Source organism: Melanerpes formicivorus, unplaced genomic scaffold (genome assembly GCF_026170545.1).
Source record: "Melanerpes formicivorus ecotype bairdi unplaced genomic scaffold, bMelFor1.0.p_v2 SCAF_17, whole genome shotgun sequence".
Lineage (NCBI taxonomy): Eukaryota > Metazoa > Chordata > Aves > Piciformes > Picidae > Melanerpes > Melanerpes formicivorus.
In genome coordinates this window covers 5,920,290-5,941,583 of record NW_027142369.1, presented here as the reverse complement: position 1 = coordinate 5,941,583, position 21,294 = coordinate 5,920,290, and the positions used below count along the sequence as shown (strand labels likewise).

Here is a 21,294-nt window from a genome sequence, read left to right as displayed (position 1 = left end):
GTGGGACACCAGCCTATATGTTCAGTATAGGGTCAGTCCCTTCAGATGCCTGTGGTGACCACCTCAGTACTTGCAGTGAGACAACTGGTTACTTTTAATAAGCAAGCACATGTGCTATTAGTCATAGTATGTGTCTGGTCACTTCTAAAAATCAGCCCTAATAGGTATTAAAATAAAAATCTGAATGCTAGAAATAGCTGGGTATTGCTACAGTTAATCGTGTTTGTTATTTACAGTCTGCTTTTGGTGAAATGTAATATATATTTTTTTTTTAATTAATCAGTAGAAGGACCTGGGAGATGCAGGACATACAGCAAACAAACTCACAAGTTGACCAGTGAAGGACACTTTTTTTGCTTCTGTTCCTAGGTGACTCAGAACCAGGAGAACGTCTTCGACTTGCAGTGGCTGGAGCTGCCAGATACGGCCCCAGAAGCACTGGAGTCTCTCTCCAGGAATATGTTTTTCCACCTTAAGAGGCTCATTGATGAGAGAGATGAATGCACAGAAGTATGATGACTTACCTCTCCCGTGCAGAGTTTATGTGAAGCTGCAGATGCTGGCTTCTTTCCTTCTCTTGTATCTTGATTATGCACTGGGTTTCTATTTCTTCTGCACCTTTCTACTACACTTCTGGAAATCTGTAGAAAGATTTTGACCTTTCTGTTGATTCTCACATTAAGGCTAAGGTGTGGTGAAATGGTTGATAAAGAGGAGTGGGGTGAACCATCTTAAAAAATATTTGAAGTTGGACTTTGTGATTTTTGTCTCTACACATCTGCTCATTCTTCTTTGAATGTGGTCTGAGTATAGTAGAGATTCCTTTCCTTCTCTCTGTAACCTTCCCTCCTGGCCATCACTTGAATTCTGTGTAATACCAAGCTAATAATTTTCTGGTTTTATGTTTGTTTGGATACTTGAAAAACTATGTATAATTATACTGTTTATCTCTTGACACTACATCATCTCTGTATTTTCAGGTCATAGTAGACCTCACTCAAGAGAGAGATTATTTGCAGTCTCAGCAACCACCAAGTCCTTTGAAAGCACCAAGTCCAGATTCTTCACCAAACCTAGCCAATCCAGTTTCGAATGAGGACAAACAGCACCTTGCAGTTGAGCTGGCAGACACGAAAGCTAAATTGAGAAGAGTCCGGCAGGATCTGTGAGTCACCAGTGATTTGCACTTCTAGAGAGACTTACGTTAGGTTTTGTGCGTCCTGTAAATGTGGGTGCTTGTTGGTTTCAGTTGGCCTCCATGGGCCAGAATTGCTTCTTTTAGATTTTCAATTCCTAGCAGCAAGAAGCTGGTATGGGTATTTCATCTTCCTTCTTTCTCAGCTGGTCTTTAAACACGGTGATGGCTGCTTCCATTTTTCTGGTTGTGACTCATCTCTCTCTTTTTTCTCTCTTCGAAATGCCAACTGCTAGCTGCATTCCTTAATTACTAGTGGCCAGTGAAACTAATTATGACAGCAGTGACACCAGAGATTTAAACAGAGGTTCCTAGGATAAAAATAGAGTTGAAAACTAAGATCCATGATATGTGTAAGGTATCATGAGAAAAGCCTTCTTGCTTTTATGGAGCTGTGATAACAGAGGCTCTTTGTTCAGAATATGCTAGGAGATTTCTGTCTTCCTTTGCAGATTCCCAATGGTGTCCATATAAGCAGTATTGGGTTTTAGGGGGTGGGAGGGAAATCTTACTAAGATTTCTTTTTAATCCTTTTCAGGGAAGAAAAGTCTGAGCAGCTTGTAGATTCTAAACATGAAGTTGAGCAGCTCACCCTAGAGCTGCAAAAAATAAAACAAGAGGTAAGATGGGCTTACTGTACTGTGACAATCTTCCCTATTTAAGAAAGCTTCTTTCAGTGTGAGGCTAAAAATACTACTAGGTCTATTTTTTAATGAAGAAATCAAGTTACTCCAGCAAGCTGTTTGATGATTACAGCTACAGTATAGCAGTGCTGTGCTTTGCACTTAACTGGTAAGAGCAATCTCCTCTGTTCATCTTGCAAACGGCCTAGTAATTCCTGAAGCTTATGCAGCATCAGGCATTAGACATAGCAGTGCCCTGATGGACTGAAAAAAACCTCTCTGTCTTGTAGAGAATTTACGGAGTAGTAGAACTCGCTTACTCCTGAACAGGGAAATGTTAGTTGTCTATGCTTAAAATAAGTAATATGTAAAAGTAAAGCTTTAAGAAGGTGCTTTAAATTATTCCACACTTCTCACAGAATATCCACCTGACCTCAGACGCTCGCTCTGCCCGTGCATACAGAGATGAGGTCGACTCTCTGAGAGAGAGGGCAAATCGTGTGGAAAGACTTGAGATGGAGCTTGTTCGGTGCAAAGAGAAACTTCATGATGTGGATTTTTACAAGGCTCGCATGGAGGCAAGTGAAAACTGGGAGAATAATTTGCTAAGTAATCCTTAATGTGTGGGTTTTGCAGTGTTACCAGTTCATGGGTCATTGAGTAGACTGAAGCAAAACATCAAAGCAAGTGGAAATCATGTAACATATTTCATAGGTATTGACTTGGAACATGACAATTTTTTCTTCAGTGGCAAGAGGGACTTGGCATACAGAAAATACATATTCTTTAGTTTTTAATAAACTCTGCTTAAATCAGTGTTATGTGGCTAAACAGGACAGACATTTTTAGGTGATGGTTCTAGAGAATCCAGACCTTTTGTCTAGTATTGAAGATTTACTTGTAGGTAAAATGTATGTGTTTCAGAGTTGTTCCTTTGACCAGCATTTTAAATGCCACTTATAAATTAGCTAAATGAATGTCTGTGTGTTCTTCCTTAGGGCATTGTAGCAGATGAAACTGTTATTAAAATGATTGGGCATTTTTAATCATGGCCTTGTATGACAAATTCTAGCCACCCCTTTTTGCAACTGTTGTGGTGGAAAAGAAAGAAAATTGTGATCTTCTCTAGTGCCCCAAGTAGAATATGTCAGTGAGAAATGTATAGCTTTGTTCCAACCATAATGCCAGTTACTCATCTTAGTCACCTGCAGCTGTGCCCATCCTGGAATTACTAAATAATTTAGGTTAAAAGGACCTTGGAGATCATCTAGACAAGCTCAATGTTTGCAGCGTGGCTGACCATAAATTTATGTCAGACTGCTTGTATTTTATGTCCTTTCAGTTCTCTGAGCAATTCAAACTCTCAGTAGTCCACATATATAACACTTCAGCTTCCTGAACATATGGAGGGTCAGTAATTGTCCACTTCACTATAATGAGATAAACTACCAGATTTCAGGTGGAACAGTGTTGTTGAAACTCAGATTTGCCAGGCCTCTGGCTGCAAACATGCATCTTATTTCTGCTCTATAAATTCTACACTGTAGGTGATGTTTTTTTGGTGTTTAGTTTGTTTGCTTGGTTTGGGTATTTTTTCCCCTTTTTAATCTAAGGGGACAGCTAGCTGCTGCTCCTTATGAATAGGCACACTAAAATGGACAGTTACTAAATGACTACAAAAGCCTGTCTTCCCTCTCAGTAATTCCTGTTTTACATTGGGAAGCATGAAGCTCTGTCTGTCTCCACTTTCCTCCCTTAAGCTGACAAAGGGGTTGTGCATTAACCTGACATACTAGCTATCAGTGTGGCATTTTCCTCTGGGCTGTGCACTGGACTCACATGGCTTCTACTTACTGCTCAGATAATATAACCAGAGCTAAAAGAGGACTTTTTTTAGTCTTATCTTCATCTGAGATGAAGAGAGTAGTTATTTCTGTTCTTGAGTTCTCAGCCATTTTGCTTGTCCTAGAGCCAGCAGCTTCCTGCTCTGCTGTCTGTATGGTAATCTTGCTTAATATAGCATTCGGTAGAGACACCTTTACTTAATTTTCAAATTTGATATAACTTTCCTCACTCTTCCACCCTATCAGTTTTTGGTGAAAGTACTGAATGTCAGGAACGACTATGGGCTCTCCAAGGATACCTCCTTGAAATACAGCAGTGGGACAAGGAATATTTCTCATCAATATGAGGCTTTCCTAATTCCAGGCCACAGTGTGGTCTTCAGCAAGCCACTGCAGTAGTGACTGAGCTCTTCTAATATGCAGCAGGATTGCACAGCTGTCTGCAGGCTACTTTGTGGTCTAGTATAGCAAGAGAGCTTTACATTCTCACCACTCCCTCTTCCACCATTTATCAGCTTTTGGCACAGCCATGGACTGCCTGCCTTGGGCAGTGGCACTGTTAGGCAAACTCCACTGGTTTCATGCTGATGCATTCAGAGGATTCTACAGTAAACTAATCTTATCTTTTTCATGGTCATGAACTATACTGCACAAAGGCTGTGCAGAGTAGCCAGTGTCCAACTTCCAGTTTTCTGTCTTACGTCCTCTGTCCTCCTTAAGTCCTCTGTCTTTCTGAAAGAAAGGTTAACAGCTGGAGTCACTCGGATTCTTCCCATTTCCTCAGAAACTGTTTGGCTTATAATTAAAAGTTGTAAGATTTGTGCAGAGATGTAATGTGCTTGAGATAGGTTGTGGGTTTTTTTACCACCAGAGAGTACAGTGCTGATTGGTCTCATGGAATTTACTGGTTGTGGCTGGCTAAGCTCTCTCTTACGACTTGAACAAATCTAACAGAGGCACAGGAATGGAGATGTGGGTACATGAAGTACAGCATAAACCACTCTTCTGTGGTAATGTGATAGCTTAAGGCTCATAGGGTCTTGACAGGGTTGTTGTTAATCAGCACTAAGTGAGAAGAAAAAATGAGTGCACCTTTGTGCATCAGTGCAGATAGTGGTTAAACAAGCACTTAAAAATCCATTCCTTCTTGTATTTCACATACAAATTCGGCAGTTTGAGCAAGAAATACAGATTGTGTTCTATGTATGACACCGTGGCGAGCTTCAGGAATTGCAAGCAAGCTTTACAGGTAATTTCTGAAAGCATGTAATGCAGCTCAGTGCTGGCAGGAGGAAGAGATTTAAGGAGCAATTGCAGAACAGATGTAAAAGGAGCAGATGTTTGTGTAAAAGTAACACATTTAGATATAGGTCTTGTTTTCCTTCTTTATATGTCTTGACAAAGTTGTTTGGAAGTAGCATTTTAATTTGACCATTGCTCAAGGAACATGGAGATAAGTGTGCTCTGGAGACCTTCCTGCTGGAGTGGCTTAATGAGGTGGTAGCTGAATGTGGAGAAGCAATCTCAGTGCAAGGCTTGCTTCAAGGAAATGCTTCTCTCCAATCTAAAGCTTCCCTCTGGTACTATTTTTGTTGGACATTCATGTTATTTTCTGACACCTTGCCCATTTTCCCTCCTTCTTACTGCAATTACATTTCCATGTGGGATAACAGATGAAATATTTGTGAATGTTTAAAAAAAGCAAAAACATCTCCTCTGTGTTTTCGTATAGCTGTCCAAGGCAATATTTGATTGTTACAAGAGGTTAATTAACTATGTCACACCTCAGCAGGGGTAGCCTCTGAACTGCCAGAAGGGAAAGGTTTGAACATTGTTTAGTACTAGGTCTCAGGCTGCCCCAGGGGAGGTTCAGGTTGGAGGTCAGGAGGAAGTTTTACACAGAGAGAGTGATTGCCCATTGGAATGGACTGCCCGGGGAGATGGTGGAATCGCCATCACTGGAGGTGTTCAGGAGGAGACTTGACAAGGTGCTTGGTTGCATGGTTTAGTTGGTTGGGTGGTATTGGATGATAGGTTGGACGTGATGATCTTGAAGGTCTCTTCCAACCTGGTTTATTCTATTCTGGATGTGTGTGCAAATCCTCTGGTTTCAGATTTAAACAATCTGATTGCTACTTCTGTATCTGAAAATGTTTTCCAGCAGCAGCACACCCTGATTGTGCAACCACGTGCCCCCAGAGTTAATTGTAGCCACACGAGTACACAATGCACGTTCTTAAAGCTGTTTCAAGGCACGGTGCTAGAAGATCAAACCACAATGCATAATTACTTTTAGAAATTACCATAGCAGAAATACATATGCTGGGTATTAAACCATCACAATTTAAGTGATACAATCCAAAAGCGGGTTTTTTTTTAATCCCTTGTCTACTAAATTCAGCGTATTTACAAAAAAACCCCAAAACATAACAGCAAATTGGTTTTGCTGTCAACTTGAGAATAAACTCATTGTTAAATAATAATGTTGGTGGGTTTGTTAATTAAAGAAAAACCAAATCAATTCCAGTGGAAACACCACCACCGTTGATTGTCTAGTAAGTGTGATTTGTAACCAGACATGTTTATAATCAACTACGTTATCCCAGCAACTTCTGAGAAATATTAGTGTGGACATGTTTTGGTTAGGACAGCTTTACCTTCCAGGCCTTGAGATGTAGCTCTGCAAAGCTCCCATGGAGTAATTATTTAAATTATATGAACTTTTCAATATTAAAACAACCTCAGGTTGTGGGTACATCAGTGAGCAATGTTGACCTTGCCATTGGAGGCATTCCCACCAGGGTATTAATTTAAGATTTCATCAGAACTGCTTTGAACTGACATGTCCCTTCCTCCTGGGCACTCTACAGAAAATGCTTCAGTCTTCCATGTATTGCAGCTCCCAGTGATGTGTGGTTTATACAGGAGCCTGGATATGTGTATGTACTTGGCACATAGCTTGACTCTTCATGAGACACTAAAATAACTAGTTCCTGCTTAGTAGGCAGTTTTGGAGACAGTTCTGAGGCCATGTTTTTGAGGTCAGACACCACCTTGTTTCTTAGGGCTGTAGTCCAGATTGAGCCTGATGATCTAGCAAAGTAAACTCTTGTTATGTTGCTGTTTCTTTATAGGTATTCTGGCAGCTTACATAATACTCAGCACATTTGGTGTTGTGTACTTCCTCCTGGTCTGTCATCTGTTTAGCATCCACAGTCTTAGATCGCCCACCCTGGAAGGACCCTGTTAGATCAGATTTGGCCCAAAATGCTCATTGTGTAAAATCAGTGTTTCGATATTATTTTAGGTACTTGCATACTCAGACATTGTAGTTGTGGCAGTTGAACCACTTCACAAGCACTAACAAGTGTGTCCTTTTAATGTCACTGTAATAGGGAGATCTTTCATATCATGCAAATTGGTAGCTGGCCTACTGAGAGATCAAGGGCAATGGTGCTGTACAAGGTAGACCACATAAGGCAGATCCATATTATGCCATCTACAGTCAAGATGTGGCAAACAGCTAACATCACTTCTTATAAAAGGATATTAAGTCATGACCCTTTGTACAGTATCAAAGGGAAGTGACTGTCACGAGTCACTTCACTTGTGCTTTGCAACTATATTGTGTATTTTTTCTTTTCTTTCTTTTCTTTTTTTTTTTTAAATAACTGAGCCACATAAAGCTTCTTAAGGCTGAATTCTACTCCCAAAAAAGAGAAGGTAGTTGATGATTGGTGAAAGCTGTTTGCTCATGTCTGGTGATCTTTCAGTAATCTACGTGGTTTGGATGTTTGTGGTCTGAGAGAGCAGACACAAGTACTGACATCAGCAGAGACTTCACATTTTGATGACAGTTTTCCATGAATAAACTTGTCAAGCCATGAGCATTTCAACCTGCATGTGTGCACACTTTGCAAATTTCACTGGAGCAGGGGAAGGGCTGGGGAGAGGAGGGAGGAAAGCAAAGAGACAAAAGGAAATCAAATAATCTGCTGCTTGCCTCATTGTAACTCTTCAGGGCAAAATATCCTTCCTTCCTGTATGCATTTGATCAGATACGTTCCTGCCATAGAAAACTGTCTCTGGGAATCACGAAGGGTAAAAGGTAGCATTAAGGCATTACAACTTGAAATTAGACATAATTTAGTAAACATGTTTAAAACATGACCAAGTATACATGGCCAGATCTTATGCTTTGAACATTTTGTGTTTCTGGAGCTAAGAGACTTGAACACTCAGAGCTTCACTTGTTGCATTGCAATCAATCTTCTAATACTGTGGCTGCAGCAGAATAATAAGGTAAACTTCTGCTCAGTAAAACAGATCCAAAAGCAGTAATGGATAAGCAACATGGTTTGTGCAGTTGATGCTCATGTGTTTATTTGGGAAGAGGCAAGGTGTGTGTTATGTGATAAGCATAAACAAACTTCTTTTAAGTGGATTAGAAGTCTGTTTGTGAGAGAGAAACTTTATTACATGGCATTTGCATGTGAAATAGCGGGGGTGGACATAGCATGTATGGATGGATTCTCTCAGCTTATGAAAGTCAGCTGGTCTTTGAAAAGTCAATTTATGTAGAGATAAACATTGTTACATTTTCTCCCTAGGAGTTAAGAGAAGACAACATCGTATTAATTGAAACAAAGGCCATGCTAGAAGAACAGCTAACGATAGCAAGAGCTCGTGGTGATAAACTGCATGAATTAGAGAAGGAGAATTTACAGTTGAAATCCAAACTTCACGATGTAGAGCTGGTATGCCCTCTATTTTTCCTGGTGCTATTGTTCTGAACTTCTGTTTTTATGCTAGGTCACCGATTCACATCTCAGAGACCTGTGGAGATGAGCAAATAAATCAGCAGTGCTTTTGAACAGGTCTTCAGTTTGAACTTTCTAGAGATGAATTCTTGAAATACTATGTTAACAGTGTAAATATTGCCAGTGCTGCTTTGTGTGGTACTGATGAATTTAATTGGATGCAATTTTAAGATACAGGTTGCTTTCTTATGTATTGATAATATATGGTGATATTCATATATACTGATAATATATTACTAATCTGTTAGTAGTTAGGAGCTTCCTAAATGTAGGAAATTAAATCTGCTGTAGTAAATAATCTTTCTCATGGAACCAAACATCCCAGCCATTCCACTGACTTGAAGAATCCATCACCACTGTAAAAGATGCAAAATGCCAAAGTTTATTTCCATGCAAATCAGAGACATGGCTTACTGCTTCATAGACAAACGTTAAGAAGTGGCAGATTGGCTACAAATTAAAAAAAAACTAGAAATCCCACTAGAAATAGTAAATATCCTTAACAAACAGTCTTCTCTTAGCCCACTGGTTTGAATTCTTGTGGGTTTAACTGTGTAGGGTTTCCAACAGGGTCTGTTGGAAACAGAGATATTGAGGATATTACCCTTAGTCACTGATTCAGTGCATTTTAAGGGTTATGTCATGCTCCAGCATTTCCAGAGTGATTGGTGATTTTGAATGATGCTTTTCTTGGTGAATTTTTGAGTAATGAGAATTTAGGATGCTCTGAGGCACAACTTCAGCTTCCACAAATGCAAATGGATAAAATGGTCAAAAGAAGCAATGGTAGATTCATTCTCCAGATCCGCTTCTGGATGTTTTAAAGCCCAGATTGAGCCAGATGTTACTTGCTACTCCATACAACTCGATAGAAATTTGATGTGATGAGTCGAAGAAGCTTGGTAGAGTTCAAGGTTGTCTCTGCAGAGGCGCCACTGTGTCGGTGCATGTTGATGCATGTTTGCAGAGAGCTTAGCTCTGGAGACAGCTTGAATCCAGCCTGGCTTTCTAGCCCTGGCCTGTACTGGCCCTGTCATTACCCAGAATGTTCTCACTCCAGTCACTTTCCCTTCCAAGTGTATTGCAGACCTGAGCAGTTGGGTGTCTGCTCTGCATTCTGTAGCACATATGGTAGCTCACAGTAAACATTTAATGCCCTGTGTGTATTTCAGCATAAAAGCACACAGTGTTTAGGGAGACTCTTCTATCCTCAACATGTGTTGTGTCTGTAGCAGTGCAACTGACAGAACAATCATATGGATAAGCCAAAGATGCCTTTTCATTCGTGCCTGTTTTGCACAGGACCGGGACACAGACAAGAAGAGAATTGAAGAGCTGCTGGAGGAGAACATGGTCTTGGAGATTGCACAGAAACAGAGCATGAATGAATCTGTACACCTGGGCTGGGAACTAGAACAGCTGTCTAAAAGCACAGATCTTGCAGATAGTGAGTACCAGTGTTTGTGGTCCCTTTCAGGATAGACAGGTTGGCTGACTAAGTTGGAAACAGAAGCTCAATTTCCTTCATTCAGCCACGTGACTATAAACTTAATTTTTTGGAATTCTAAAATTTATTAATTATAGGTTCTTTGACTTTTGGAAGTGTCTTCCATTTTATTTTGTCACTGAGTGATTGACTTTTAATTAAAAGGATACATTTAAAAAACAACCACAACCTTTGTAAATGACACAGCAGAAATGTCAACTGATATTTCTAACTGAATGGCTGGGAGGAGTCTGTGATCTTTAGTATTCTTTAGTACAATTAGCACAGACAATTAGCTGGTCTTTAAGTCCCAGGAAGCAGTGTATGCTGAAGTCATTTATTTTCACTAGATAGTGAAAAATGTGTGCTGTTAAAATAACTGGCTGAATATTTTTTTTGAATGGTTGGTTCAATTTCCTAACGCTTCCTTCACTAATCAGGTTTTGACACTGGTTTCTGTGTCTAGCACTCATTCTGTCTATAATACCAGCCTAAATAACAATGCTGAGTGGAACTTGGGAAACAGTGGAACTGTTTCATGCAGTTCAGAGTGCACCTGATTTTGCTAAGACTTGCACGTTAGGCTTTGTGTACCAGGAGCAGTTTAAGACATAGGAATGAATTGGAGTAAGAAAACGTTCAGTTTTCAGTAAAGCTCTCAAGAAGAATAACTTTGTTTTGTAACAGAGCTGAATGTGTGTCTGATACCAGTTCTCAAATCTGCTTCTGTCCAGGGTTTGAGGTCTCAGTACTAATACTAATGGCCAGTAGTTATTTTCAATTAACAATCTTGCAAAGCAGGTTTACCTTAGCCTGAGAAGTGAATGGCACTCTATAACTCATTATGTAGACTCAAGGGTGTTGCTTATTATATCAGTCAGTGGGAAAAAAACAACACAGTTGTCTCGAAACTTAGAAATCTTGATGAAGAATATTTCAGGAAAATGTAAAACCATCTTATTTTCTGGCTCAGTCCAAATAACAGGTTTTGCCCCTTTCCTGATTTGGTTTCAATGGTAATGTAACAGAAGGGAGGACACTAGTTTTATTTCATTGTCTCATATTAATTTCTGCCAAATGTGACTTTCAAAATTTGCTCAGTAGAGTGGCTTAAAGAAAAAAAATAAGAGAAGATGAGATTCCTTCACTGCACTGATGTCAGTGTTTCAGCACTAGAACTCCAGAACCTCTTTGATTAAGCAAAAGACTAAGAACTGAGAACATCAGTTATCTTCTCTTTTTTTATTATGCTTTAATTTTTTTTTTTAGTAGGAAAAACTTGATGAGGGAAGCCTAATTGAAATTGTTTGACAGAAATGCTGTCCTACATTTGCAGTAATTCTCTTTAAGAAGCTCCATCTCAATGCGTTTTGCCGTTCTGAATGCAGCTTGTTTGTACAAACAGGGTCAGTCTGCAAAGCTCTTTTGGAAAACCTGTTCCTGGATTTCAAGTTGAGTCTGCAAAGGTGGCAGACAGCACAAGATTTTACATGCTGCCTTGGAATACTCAAAATAATTTTAAAAACAAGCATGGTAAAAAATAATTTTGATGGGCTTTGCTTCAACTCAGAACTCTACTGGCCTATTTGAGTCTTTATTTGACCAGAACTCTCCATAAAAAAGACAAATGGGATTTTACCATTCTTAAAAACTTGCCAGTTCTAAAGTACTTACTGTGCTGTATGTAATAGTGCTGATTATTGAGCAGGAGTGAATAATGTTCTGAAGCGTAAAGACAATGTTAAAGGCAATTTCATAATGAAACGTGGTTTTGAGGTGAAGGGTGGCAGTTTCTCCATGTGAAACAGAGAGTTGCTCTTATAATTAAGTGCTGAGCAAAGAAATGAATAGAACAGTGAGGCTTTAGTGCTGGGAGTTAAGGCTGAGAAGTAATGAGACTTTTGGTCTACAAACATTTAGAGTAAAATGACATCTCTGTTGTATAACTTGCATAAATATTATTAGTTCTGAGATTTCAACTCCAGAGGCTTCTCTATGATAAACATTCTGATGGATGTCCTGTGCTTGGTAGTAAAATATACTCCTTGGTCCTGCATATTGTTTATGAGGTAGCTGTGAAGATAAGCACTGTAACTTGCCTTTGTAAAGGATTCTTGTGTGACTACAGATTGAATACTGAAGTTTTCACTAGCTTTTGGGAGTGCATAATTTTGCTGTTCTAGCAAACACTTTGCAGCAATTTACTTCCTGCCTCAATTTATATCCTCTGATGGAAGTATGAGAGGATATAAAAATATATTTTGCTCCTATCTTTAAAGACTAACATGACTAAAGAAACCTTCAAGAGGAATTAGGAACATGAAATAATTTTTAAGATAATTCCCTATTTATTAGAGGTATTGTTATCTGTGAAAAGAGATTCTGTTTTTAACAGTGTTTACTTAGCAGTCAGACTGAAATGATAAGGATCTGAATGCAACTGTCTTTATACAAGTGATTCTTAAGGACCCTAGGAAGGGAGATGTTTGTGAATTGGTTACTTCCACCTTCTGATTCTCATGTTTCAACAGCCAGAAAGTCCTTTGTGTTTGAGTTGAATGAATGTGCTTCCAGTCGCATACTGAAGCTAGAGAAGGATAATCAGAGCTTGCAGAACACAATCCAAGAGCTGAGAGATGCCTCCTTGACCTCCAGAGAGAGCAGCCTAAAGTTTGTGGAACTGGAAAAGGAAAATCAGCAGCTTAGCAAAAAGGTAATTGGTAATTTGCTCACAGGAACAAACGGAGCTCTTCAGTTCTTAAACGCAGTGCACATGGGGCTGTGCAGCATTCTTAAACAGCAATGGGTTGCAGGGAATTCACCCATGTTCTACAGAAGACTAGGCAGGGGTTTGGGCCCCTCTGTTTAGTTGAGTTCTAGCATTGACTTCCACTTCACTGGTTCTTACCTCCATCTTTGTAAAAAGTGACTGTTCTTGTTTCATAAAAGCTGTCATTCAGTGCTTGTTTTTGTCACCTTATGACAGCCACTCCTAGCTAAGGAAGCCATGGACACATTGAAATATTTTGTTGGAAAGTTTCAGTACTGTTTCTGTGTAAGTCAAATAAATCATAGGTGAACTCAGGTTAGTATATTTTTAAGCAAGTTGGTTTTGCTGTCCATAGTCCTGGATCAGCTCTTTATCTTGTCCTTTTGGCTATTAGAAGTTCTCTAGTGTCTGCCTCTCTGCAGAGATCTGAGATCTGAGTGTAACAAACATTCTAAACAAACATTCATCACTTCTAAAATTTAGTTATACACATATATGTGTTACACTCTATTATTAACTGTGATTACGTTTAGCTAAAGTGCCACCTCTGTCCTTGAAACAGTGCATAGTTCACCTTCAACTATTACCTTCATCTTTGGCTAGTAACTTGCATCCTGATTGAGCCAAGTGCTTGCTAGACTGAGTGTAAAACACTTCTGTGTCAGTTTTTCCCATGCTCCTAACTTCACTAAATTGTCCAGAATGTAAGACTCATTTCTCCTTTTCCCATTCCTGCTATAACCTGCACATTGATACAAAGATCTGGCTATCTCTGGCCTGTCTGTGGGCTAATTGGATATTTTAAAGAACAAGGGGAGAAATGCTGGATTAAAAGATTGGAACTAGCCAAATGCCTTTTTTTTTCTGCCATGGAGAACCGGTATCCATCACTGGATCATTCCATCTTCTAGAGAGATTCTTTTGCCAAGTTGAGAGACTGATTCTTCTTTCTGGCTTTCTTCTGTGAACAAGGGAAACTGCAACAATTCAGTTCATTGCGCTCCTCTTTCCACACTCCTGTATGACCTGTTGTGTATGAGTAATTTGATCCAACTCTAATTACATGCTTTAAATTTGAGATTAAGGCTTAAAAGCACTCAGAAGATACCTGTGGTATACAGCAATTTAAATCACTTGAACAGCTGTGGTCAGCCTTTGGATTTGCCCCAGGCACATTCCTGTGGGCATCTCTTGCTATAGTACTGTATTGGTGCCAACAGTTGTGATTCCAGAATCTGTCTTATGTTTTTGATGATGATGGTGAATGCCTTGATATAGTGGGGGCACAGACAAGTTGGGTTGTTAAACAGAGCTAAAAGAAGTATCTGGGAATGCATATGTGGTGAAAGGGTTGTACTGTGTGTATCAGACCCATGAGGAAAAAACGGCAGGTAAAATACTACTATTCGAACAATGTAAACGTGTGAATGCTTCACCAAAGAACCACAGAATGTAAGGGGAGCTGTTGGCTGAATACCACACACCAATTACATTTTTAATGCATGACACCTCCCATTCAAGGAGACTTGAGGAAAAAAGTTAGTAGACAGTATTCTGTAGTCTGTGAGAGACATGCTTCACTGTACAGGGACCTGATACATGGTAGGTAAAATAATCATGATTTGAGATGTTTGAATTTGCTTTAGGGTTTTTAACATGTTTTTTTATTCCCTCACACATGTATCCCCTTAACTAGAGGATATGTGGGTGCACAGGAGATTGTGCTAGGGGAAGTGGGTATATTAGGGGACATCTCTGATTTATTGCAGAATGGTTACTACAGCAGGCAGAGGAGAGAGCAACAGTTCTTGAGAACTGTGAAAGACAAATGTGTGTTAAGTCTCAGGTCAAGAGATAAAGCAGTGTTTTCCTCAGGCATTGTGTGCCTGTGGGTTTTTTTTGTAGCTTTCCTGAGATACCCATAGTGAAGTCTTGCTTCCATAAAGTCCTTTAACTGCAGTCAGATTTTATCCACTGTCTGAGACATTCAAAAGTTGTTGGATGAGTTTGCTTGTCAGTCTACTGATCTAGTACTTGGAAAGGACGATGTAGCTAAACCAGGATTATTCAGGTAGCACAGGAGGAGCTATGAAGGAAAAGTCCCGTACATCTTTTTCCTTCCTTGCAAGGTTTTAAGAGGAGCTAGTAATAGAAAAAACTTCCTTCAAGGCACACTCAAGTAGTAGCAGTCCTAGTACATGCCTTCTCTGCATTCCTGACTTCTTGGACTGAAATAAGGTGTAAACAGTAGATTTTACTTGCCTCCAGTTTTCTGGGAGGTGCTAATGAAAACCAGCTATTGCAGAGTTACTGAGTTTATTCCAGCTTTCTCTGAACAGCTCCTTTGAGACCAATGAACCTTACCGTGGTTACATTTCTAACCGTTAAGCCCTTATCTCCAATCTGGGCAGCCCCTGCTTGTTTAAACACTTCCTGTAATGAGGCACATGTTGACATAGGCAGAGCCCAGCCTGCAGCTATTTCTCACTTGTAAGAATTATTAATACTTTTTTCACTGGCATTTTTACTACTGGCAAAGTTCATAATGCCAACACCAAAAAAATGAGCTGATACTTGTGTAGAGCTGTAGATGCTCTCAGTACTTTACAAGCATAAAAAGAAGTACTTGGTGACTTGGAGAATATGGCTCTCTGCACCTCTTGCATCTAAATACTGAAGAGCTGCTGCTTTTCAGCGCTTAGAGCATTACAGGTAAATGTTGAAAAGGAGGGAGTCGGAAGACGTCACACATTGTAGGACTGAGACATTATTCACAAGTGTTTCAAATCCAATGTTGTCACCTGCTGGGGAATACAGAAGACCAACAGAGTAGAGGGAGAGGAAAGGTGAACTTGGCAACTCCATTACTTTTCTTCTGTTTCTCATTTATTTTTATTTTTTTTGATTCTATTCTTCACTGAGTTGTCTGAACTTCCTCTGCATGATTAACTTTCTCTGGTAGATTAAGGTCGCCAGTAATGGAGAGGCTAGGAGGAGTCAGGTCTCTTAGAATGGTGAGCACCAGAAACTTAATCCTGTTATGCCAACAGAAGCGTAACAGGGCATTCAGCTAGGCAGGTGAAGCATATCTTACTGCTGTCTTATGTGCTGTGACCTTAATAGACATGAAGGAGATTCTTGGCACTATGAGATAAACAAAATACCCCATTTCCTCCTCTGAGGCTGACAAGATGCAGAAGGGAAGCTTCAGCCATATCCTCTGTGTCATTCCTCCTCTCTTCAAAATAACTCAAGTGCACAGTCATTGTGTCAAGCTGTGGCTGATGTGTTTTGGTGTGCTCTCTCCACACAGATTGAGAAGTTGCAAAATCAAATCGAAAAAGAGAAGCAAAGTAATCAAGATCTTGAGACCTTGAGTGAGGAGCTGATAAAAGATAAAGAACAGTTACAAGTCGCCATGGAGACGCTAAAAGCTGACAAAGACAGACAGGTGCAAACTTCACAGATATAATGTAAAAGCATTATGCTCAGTAGAGGTAATTCACTGATGCCATTTAGAGCATCTGATTCTCTCAGGGAGACAGGGCAGTTGAAGTTCTTCAAATGTAAGTAAAAGGATTCTTATATCATGTTTTGCTAGCTACTGTCCCTGTTACTACAGGGGGATCTTCAGGACAAAGCTTCTCTCTTTAGGGGGGGTGGGGAAGCACTGGATCTTATTAAATGGCATCCTTACAGGTTTTAGGATGTTCAGATAAACCCCTATTACACTGCAGAAGATTGGTCTTCTGCCAGCCCTGTGTCCTGATTTTTGGCATGTGTTTTTTGTTGTGTTTTTTTTTTGTTTTAGCCTCTTAACCCTCTTTGCTCTATTTTAAAAGATACTGAGGAAGCATTTAGGTCTTCTGAACTGATATTTTCAATGCCCTGCAGTTCATATGCAAGGTCTTAAAACTATCCTGTTAACAGGTTCATGCAAGGTATTATCTGTATTAATTTGAGTACTGGAGAAAACACAGACACAGATCATTAGAGGCCACTCTGTGTATTTTCAGCATGTATTCAAATTTACTCCAGGGTTTGTGGCATGAACAAAATGTCTTAATTGTGTAGTGCTTTTCATCTGGAAGAATTCTTATTGGGCCTTCTACCTAGGAAACGGAACTTTACCACCAAATTCCTATATTTTAGTTAGAAGATGTACGGGCTTTTGTAGCAAGATTTAATTAATACTTTTCAAGTGGGGCAGGAAGTAAAACCAGAAGTATCCTCAATTGTCAGAAAAGGGCAGACAGAATTTTTTTCAGATATAAGTATTTCTTTATTTCCGTGGATATTGTCTAGATCAGAATCAAATGCAAATTGCTGCCTGATCGCAGTTGCTTCAGGTGAAGTTTGACCACTGTGTCCTTAATGAGAGCCATAACTGCTATAAATGTTCAAATGCTTTGGAGCTTTTGATGCCTTATCAAAGATAATTTGTCTTCAGATCCCAGAGGTAAAGGTTAACCTAGACAGGTTACTCATTAGGAATGATTCCTAAGAAAGCATCTTCTCCAAGATGTTCTCTGAAGATCCCCTGTGTAGTTTCTCCATGTACCTTGACCTTCTTATATGGTAGTAAGAATACAGCACTATTTTTAATTTGTTAGAGTCATGAGATACCAGAGGTAACAGATTTTTTTCATTACTTTGGGTTGTTGTTTTCAGCCAGGGAAAACTTTTGGGAAATTTGTCTTGGATTAAATGGATGTGATTTTGTTAACAATCTGACTGCTTTGTGGCTAACCTGTACCGTGCTTTGTAAGGTGGCTGAGCAGTATTTCTGTTACTTTATTATTATTTCTGTAGATAAAGGACCTTAAACAAGAAAATGATCACCTTAATCAAGTGGTCTTATCCCTGAGACAACGATCTCAAGTGAGCAGTGAGGCACGAGTAAAAGATACTGAGAAAGAGAACAAGATGCTTCATGAAACAGTTACAGAAACTAGTAGCAAACTGAGCAAGCTGGAATTTGAGAAAAAACAATTGCAAAAGGATTTTGATCAGGTTAAAGAAAAAGTGGAAAGAGTGGAAGAAATGGAAAAAGAACTGCATCGACTGGAGAGGGAGAACGAGCAGCTTACAAAGAAGGCAGCCGCAATGAAAATAGTGACAGAAAAAGTTGAGGTTCTTGAGCAAGAGAATGGGGATCTGGAAGTGGAAAACAGGAAGCTAAGAAAATCCCTGGACACATTGCAGAATGTTTCCATCCGGCTTGGGGACCTGGAAAGGGACAACAAGCAATTGGATGAAGAAAATCTGGAGCTTAGGAGAATAGTGGAGACCATGAGATTTACCAGCACAAAAATGGCACAAATAGAAGCAGAAAATAAAGATTTGGAGAGGGAGAAAGAGGACTTAAGAAAGAATGTGGAAACGTTAAAAGCAATGAGCAAGAAATCAGAGAGGCTGGAGCTTAGCTATCAGACCATCAGCTCTGAAAACCAGAGACTTCAGCAAATTGTGGACAACAGTGGCAAAAAGATCCAAGAGTTAGAAAAGGAATTACAGGGAATGGAGGGTGAAAATCAGGTCCTCCAGAGAAATCTCGAGGAGCTAAAGATTTCTGCCAAACAATTAGAGAGGTTAGAAAAGGAGAACAAAGCCCTAGAACAAGAAATGTTTCAGCTTGAGAAAGACAAAAAAATGCTAGAGAAAGAGACAAAACGGCTTTGGCAGCAAGTGGAGATGAAAGAGGCTATTTTGGATGATAGTACAGTAAAGCTGGCAGTTGCTGAGAAAGAAAACAAGACACTAGAGAAGGAAATTGCTCGATTCAGAGATTCATGTAATAAGCTGAAAGAATTTGAAAAGGACAATAAAGATCTCATGAAGCAAGTTAAAATTGATAAAAGAACACTAGCTACATTGAGAGAGGTAAGCAAAATAGTACTGCTGGTTTCAATATGTTGCTTTTTTAATTTCACCTCTGAAATAAAAAAAGGGAGACATCTGGCTCATGACTGTTGAATACACAAGCTAGGAAATCGTCACAGCATTAGTAACCATCATTGGAGAGTGTTGCCTTTAAAAGCATAACCTGTCAAAAGTGGCAGTTTACCATTATGTGTCCACACAACGTCTGTTTAACATGTAGAATACAGTTTTAACACAGCACCCACATGCGGTAGCTGTAAACCAACGACTTTGATACTTTCTGTAATGCTATGACCACAAAACTGCTTGCCAACGTTATAGCTCTGGTAAGGGAGATTGTCAAGCCTAGAAATCAGAATGCTTGTTGAATACATATTAATAGTGTTTCTGTTTTAAACCAGACTTAGCTATGACAGGAACTATCCCAGATGACAACCTAAGCCTTTCACTAACAACTGCACTAAGGTTCTGCTTTACAACTGCCTACAGCGTTTTCCCCAAAAAACTTCTCTGCAGAGTTGAGAGCCTGCTGAGCATCTCTTCCAGCACCCTCTCCGCTGCAGAATGCATTAACAACATCTTTCCTAGTAGTGATCTTTTAAAAACACACAATTAGTATCAGGATGTTGACAGATTAATGATGGGTGTGCCAGAACCTGACACTCCTAGAAACAGCCTGTGAGCAGATTCAGGTTATTTCAACTTGCTCTCGTTGCCTGCCCCAGCTGCTGTTGTCCGTCCGGAAACAGGATTTCCTGTGAAAGAGCATTCAAAGGCAAATGGTCAATGCTGAGGTAGCTCAGTGAAATAAGTAAGTTTAGCAAGGCTAATACAGTGCACAATTACTTGAAAATTTAGAGTTGTTTTCATTTTTGAAGTATTAGTGTAATTTTGAGGAGGAAAAAAAGTTTATCAGAAACACTTAAAGCAATCTCAAGTTGTGTTTCTATCCAATAGTAGCATTTCTGAGAAGATTCCTTTTTAATCTTTCCCTCCTCAGACTTCTGCAAATTTCCAGTGGTGCAGACCCATACAGAAGTGTATCTGCTTTTCCTTAAGTACTATCTTAGAGATTCTAGACAGTTCATGGATGTTGAAGACCTCCATGAAGACCACAGACTGTCACTAACTTAACCTTACCTTTTTTTCCCTTGCCATATGAATGGATATGTGCCTACATTTTTTGTATCAGAGAACAATTGATTACTTACAGTTTGTTTAACAAAGCATTTAAAAAAATAAAATTACTCTTGCTTCTGTTTGATATCCAGGATAACTTTTTTTTTCTTACTTGGAAATGTTTCAGTAACTTTGTTGTTATGTCTTCATGCATCGTTTAAGAAAACTCTCATGCAGACACATGAGCAAAGCAGTTTTCTATGGTACATTTGCATTTCAGAGAATTTGGAATGGTAGGAATCTCTGAATTTGGCTATGCACCAAAAAAAGATTTGTCCTTCTTAAGCATCAAGGCTAGTATTATATCTTCCCAGGCTATTTTCACACAGACCACTTCACTGGCAAAGCATTGTCCCAGTCTACGTTCTGGTAGCACTCCATCAAATCGCCTTGTAGGATTTCCTTTTCTGGTTTTGCTTAAATTTTTTTCCAGAGAAACCTAAATGAGAAACCAGAACAGGCCAGTAAATACCAGAATAACCAAGCTCTCTAGACTCCAGAGCTGTCCTGTGTCTTACAGGACAACGCCATTATGCATTTTAATTTTGGCAGTAATCTGCCGTCTGTCAAAACTCAGAGTCGGTAGTGAAAATGCGCTATTACGAAGTTCCTTGATAATGGCATCATAACCATACTATCTCGGAAAACTTTAACGCTGAGGTCCTGCCGCTCCTTTTGTGTGTGTGCCGCTGTCAGCTGGGCTTTCCAGCAGGGCTTTTTGTCCTAGCTGAGGGGTGGGAGCTCCCTCTGCTGGTGTCCTCTGGCTTGCATGCAACCTTTTTGTGGTGGAAGGGCAGGGAGTCTCCTGGCCCCCACTCGCTCCCTCTTTTGGCAGACGGGAAGGATGCCAGCGTTGGCAGAAGTAATTCAGTACAGTGAGAGAGCCAAAGGCCAAAAGAAGCATTCTTCAGATTTATTCCAAGTAAACTATAAATAAAGCAATCAATTTAATTCTGCACTCAGTTGTCACTGATGAAGAATTTTAGCTGACCTTCTTGGATCTGGGATTTTATCCCATGACTTTTTTCAGTACTTTAAAAAAATATCTTTGGTGCTGGATAATTTTCACCACACTTTTTTTGCAGAGCAACTAATCATGTAAGTGTTGTTGCAGGACTTGGTCCTGGAAAAACTGAAGAGTCAACAGTTGTCCAGTGAGCTGGACAAATTGAACCAGGAACTGGAGAAGATAGGATTGAACAAAGAACTGCTACTACAGGATGACAATGGCAATGATGACACGTAAGGAAACTGAGCTCCCTTAGTCATTCTTTTGACTCTGCAGGCTCTTCCTTAAATTAATTCAAGCCTCAAGCCCTTTGCCTTTATTTTTGGTTCTCATCTGTCTCACTGCAATTACATTTACCCATTTTAGACACAAAGTATGGTTTTCTGTAGCAAGGCTGGTATTATACTGCAAGTTTTGCAAAACTTTTTCTTGGATGCCATTTTTCTCTCTCATGCTAGCCAGCGTTTCTACAGTCCCTTCTCTAC

At 39.6% G+C, this 21,294-nt stretch overlaps 1 protein-coding gene across 2 annotated transcripts in view; it reads left to right on the top strand.

The window, feature by feature from the left end:
* Positions 1-21,294, top strand: part of CCDC88C (coiled-coil domain containing 88C) — a 95,261-nt gene that overhangs the window by 49,591 nt on the left and 24,376 nt on the right. For both annotated transcript variants that reach the window (XM_068148783.1, XM_068148784.1), the window contains exons 7-16: positions 370-510; positions 981-1,165; positions 1,734-1,815; positions 2,238-2,396; positions 8,273-8,419; positions 9,785-9,929; positions 12,500-12,681; positions 16,052-16,189; positions 17,551-18,621; positions 20,915-21,042. In XM_068148783.1, the coding sequence (XP_068004884.1) occupies positions 370-510; positions 981-1,165; positions 1,734-1,815; positions 2,238-2,396; positions 8,273-8,419; positions 9,785-9,929; positions 12,500-12,681; positions 16,052-16,189; positions 17,551-18,621; positions 20,915-21,042 (2,378 nt within the window). The remainder of the gene's footprint in view (positions 1-369; positions 511-980; positions 1,166-1,733; positions 1,816-2,237; positions 2,397-8,272; positions 8,420-9,784; positions 9,930-12,499; positions 12,682-16,051; positions 16,190-17,550; positions 18,622-20,914; positions 21,043-21,294) is intronic.